The sequence below is a fragment of the Phodopus roborovskii genome, unplaced genomic scaffold (assembly GCF_943737965.1).
Source record: "Phodopus roborovskii unplaced genomic scaffold, PHOROB, whole genome shotgun sequence".
In the NCBI taxonomy this organism is placed as follows: domain Eukaryota; kingdom Metazoa; phylum Chordata; class Mammalia; order Rodentia; family Cricetidae; genus Phodopus; species Phodopus roborovskii.
Window position 1 is genome coordinate 4,336,276 of NW_026126417.1, and position 4,861 is coordinate 4,341,136.

Below are 4,861 nucleotides of genomic sequence, written 5' to 3' on the forward strand. Positions count from 1 at the left end.
TATGTGCATATTCACACATATGGATATATATACACACAAAAGGGTTTATTATTCTGAAAATTATTCTTTCTAAGTGGGAAAACTATTAGTGTTCAACCTTTGAATGTATTTTCATAATTGTTTCATGGTCATACACAATTATTAACAAATTGCTTGCAGAAATAAAATCATAACATTGAATTTCTAGTTGAACTATAGCTAAAGTTTTGTGTAATCTGTTATTTTATATTATATAAGAACCCTAAAAATTCTTTCCAATTTTACATATGATTTATCAGCTTATGTATGGCATTCATAATATCTTTATTTCTCAGTGTATAGATGGCTGGATTCAGGAGAGGTGTGATAACCGTATAAAACACAGCGAGAAACTTGTCCACCCAAATGATGTTGACTGGCCACAGATAGATAAAAATAATAGGACCAAAAAATAGCACAACTACTATGAAATGGGATGTACAGGTAGACAGTGCCTTTGATGAGCCATCTTTAGAATGAACCTGAACAGTTAATAGAATGTAAGTGTAAGATAACAGCAAGAGAACAAAGCAAGTTATTGCTAAAACACCACTGTCAGCATTTATCAAGATTCCCAGAGTTTCAGTATTCATGCAAGCTAATTTCATCACCAAAGGAATATCACAGAAAAAGCTGTCTATTACTCTAGGTCCACAGAAAGGTAGTTCCAAAATCAAGAGCAGCTGACTAATGGCATGCACAAACCCAATGATCCATGATATCAAAACGAGCCAGATGCATTTTTGTATGTCCATGATGCTGGTATAATGGAGTGGCCTGCAGATGGCCACATAGCGGTCATAGGCCATGGTCACAAGAAGTACCATCTCACACCCTCCGAAGAAATGCACACAGAGGATCTGGCTCATGCAGCCTCCAAAGGAAATGGTTTTATTATCTTTTAGGAGGTCTGTGGTCAGTTTGGGTGTATTTACTGAAGAAAGGCAGAAGTCAACAAATGAGAGATTAGCTAATAGAAAGTACATGGGAGAATGGAGATGATGATCAGTGATGATTAATATCATGACAAAGAGGTTACCTACAACAGTCATCAGGTAAAGAGTGAAAAATGGCAGCAAGAGGAAGATCTGTACCTCCCTTGATGTACAAAGTCCCTGAAAAATAAATTCAGATACCACGGTCTGGTTAGCATCTTCCATTTAGTAAACTTCACTAATGGCTTACACAAAGGGAGCTGTACCTAGAACTCTTGGAAGAGCAAAGGCAGCTTTTTAAAAGTGTCAAGTAAGCAGAAATACACCAAGTTGAAATCTTAGAAACTTATCCAACCCAAATTTAAAATGTGTATTTCCTGGGTTTATATATTGTGTCTTAGCAGAGAAGGTTTGTTACTGTAGAACGATGGGCCAACAGCTTTACAAATCTGAAAGACAACATGTGTAATTAAAAAAATGAGTATAATCTTTAAAAATCTTAGTAGCAAATATTATTCTTACATTTTTAGGCCTTTACCTTTTCTAAATGGAATCAGAGGTATTTTTCTTTAATTGATCTCTGAGACATAGAGCCTCTTTATTTGACCATCATAATTCCAGAATGAGTATTTATTGCCCTGTCTCAAACATAAACATGAAAGTTTCAGACACAAATCTATTGTTGACTGTGTAAGAACATAAACCGCATCTATTACATATTGTAAGAAAAACTGTTCGTCGAATAAATTTAGAACCTAGATGGTAAAGACACTTTGTGAGAATTCTGTCTCTCCTTTGATTTTTTTACTAACCCATTGAAGTTCATCCCCTAGCTTTCATATATTCCCAGACGTGAAGATGTTGCTTATTGTCATATGTTTACTGGCTTTCTATACTAAACAGTTAGATTTCATTCAATAGTTTGAATAATTTAATCATGTATGCTTGTTTCCCTGATTCTTATTTTTTCTTTCTGCTTTTGTTGATTTTCTTTTTCTTTTTCTTTCTTTTTTCTTCATCTTAATTTCTGTATATTTCTATGCCTGATTTGGAAGATTAGAAAATCAAGTTGTTGCTAATATTGTGTAATTTCTGTGTTAAGTACTTTAAATGCATTATTTATTTTCCTGTGTTAATAAGTTCAATAAAGTAGCAAAACTGTAGTGCAACCATTCTTGTCTGACTGCAATGCCTCTAATACCATTTATAAACTAAAAGGTAACTGATAGGAAACTTGATTTTGAGTATTCTATGAAAATTAGTGGTATTTGTTAAACAAGGTACTTTGTTCTTGATGATGAAATACAAATACAGTGTTTACATAAAAGTTACTGTAATTTCATTGTGTTCAAAATTCAGTACACTTAACCTTAAATATCAGTGGCATTTTCACATACTTTATACTGATTTTGAGAATTGTCAATGAACCCTGATTATTCTAAACCCACCTGCTATCCTCCTATCTCTCCAATCTCAATTAACTACTTTCTTACTGTATTGTCTATATCTTGAGAACATGCAGCATGCAATAATATAAACATAATCATATAATACTAAAGTTTAATATAGTGGCCTGTGAATATCATACTTCTCCCAGTTGAAAGACTTATAACTTGTAAGATTATAGTAAGAAATCATTCATTATCCAGAAGTTTCAATGATTTTTGGAAGAAAAAAATCAGTTCGGTATTTGTTGTCAAGCACAATAATTACAAGTTCAAGACTCCCTGTAAATTCATCAAAGAGATAAAAGAAAATATGTGCTACTAAATCAAGAAAACAAACAAATATAAATGAGTAGTTGAGATGAAAAAACAATGCAACAATCATTTTATGAAGTACTCACTCTACAGGAGTCACTTTGTAAAACAGGTCCTTTCTTTCGATTGAAGTTCACCCTAATTCTCCCTTGAACCTGGAACTATTACATTGTAGTTTCTGCTGTGACCAGTGTGGCTAAGAGTATTTCACCTCAGTGTGGTTTATATACACTGACAACAGTTGTCTCTATCTTGGAAAGTTTCCCATAAACAGGACCAAGTAGTTGAAAGAGTTTTCCCTTCATAGTCCTTGGGGATCCCTAGCCTACAAAGGCTCTAGGAAATGAATACAATAACTACATTAACAAAGAAAACAATTCCTTTCATTTTATAAATATTTTGTTACTTTTATATTAGCATTTTGTATGTGTTCTAATAACATACATGTTATGAGATGAATCACGTGGTCAATTGAGCTGCCATAGCAGGTAAGGTCACCTATTGCCAGGCAGATAGATGATATGAGTCAGCCTCTGTTGGTGGAAGGAGAGATGAGCTCCTTCAAGTTGTGCTCTGACCTCCACACATGTGCTGTTACACTGGTGAGTGGACATATATAGATATGCCTACATACATGTGCACAGGCACGTGAACATATAAATAAATGTAATAATTTTTGTTATCATTTTATTTATTGTTTATTTTAAAAGCAAACCAATCACACAGTAACATGACAATTAAGCTTGCTACAAGTTGATTTTTGAGTTCCTATCCTTCATTTCTTCTACATTTCCCCTCTCATCAATGGATTAATGTGATCAGGAATGAATATTCACAAAGCATGTATGTACCGTGACAGACCCAATTCATTTAAGACTTCAGAGGTTTCAATGTAGAAGAGAATGTACTCAAAATCTGATCCATGTTACATCCTTTCCATACCTGTTATTTTAGGGGTTTTTGCTGAGTTTGTTTAGCAAGAACTGCATCAACTTACTAGCAACTACTTTTTATAAACTAAGCAGAGTACAAAACTCTAAAATATTCCATTTCATATTAACTTATAAAACCTACTCAGTAAATTTCATATTTTAAATTTATTTTTAAGGGTAGTGTAAGAACTCTAGCTGCTGTTTAGTCATTATCTTACTTTCTGATTAGATGCTATTTGAAAAGTTCAGTTTCTGCCCCGGATAGCAAAATGTGCTTCCCCATTTTGTTGTTCTGTGCTTTATAAATTTACACTACCTTTTTAATATACAAACTTTACAAACTTCATTATTCATTGGACAACGTGAAGGCTGTGATAGATTTTGAAGTTAAATTTGAAGTTGGATATGCTTCTCGAATTCCCTTATCACTGAGATGGACTACCACCACACTTGCAGAGGACAGGACTAATAATTATTTTTTTAAAAAGACAAAGAAACTTGCTATAGTTTTACAGCTCACATATACATTTAGACACTATCTTAACACCTGGAAATGACAACAGAATCTTTTGTCAGCAAGATCAACCCATAGCACACCTATAAATCTGGGAAACAAGTGTATGATATTTTGCACATTTTGCCTTTAGTTTTAAATCCATTTTATTGAGAATAATTATGCTGAACTCCAATACAGACACACACACACACACACACACACACGCACACACACACAAAACAGTGTAATGCATATTAGTATTTCACTTAGTCACTATGTTTTCATTAAAAGCATCTAAATTTTTTTTCAAATTTTCATCATATAATACTTTATTAAGTATACTATTCAATCTCTATAATAATCATTTAGAATTGTCAACAATATGTAACTAAACATGTATTTATTCCTATTCATTCACCCAGTCTTTTGCTGTTGACCACAGTTCTATCGCCTTCTGTTTATTTAACTTTTTAAAAGTCTGTGTATGACTGAGGGCATATATCATTGTTTATATAGTGGGTATATGTGGGTGTCTGGTTTTCCTCACTTAGCTTAATATCCTCTACGTTCAACATTGGCATTATGTTCTTTTTTTATATAAAAAAAAAGAACAAATAAAATATTGTCCTTAGAAAAATGTAATGATTAAGAATTAAAGAGTACCAGCCACTCAATATCCAAAAACACATTCTCATTTATTTGGTTCTTTGACTTGAACAG

At 32.9% G+C, this 4,861-nt stretch overlaps 1 protein-coding gene across 1 annotated transcript; it reads right to left on the reverse strand.

The window, feature by feature from the left end:
- Nucleotides 1-260: 260 nt before the first annotated feature.
- LOC127221745 (olfactory receptor 4K3) lies at nucleotides 261-1,178 on the reverse strand. The gene has a single exon (XM_051183752.1). The coding sequence runs from the start codon at nucleotides 1,176-1,178 to the stop codon at nucleotides 261-263; it is 918 nt and encodes a 305-aa protein (XP_051039709.1).
- Between the last annotated feature and the right edge of the window lie 3,683 nt (nucleotides 1,179-4,861).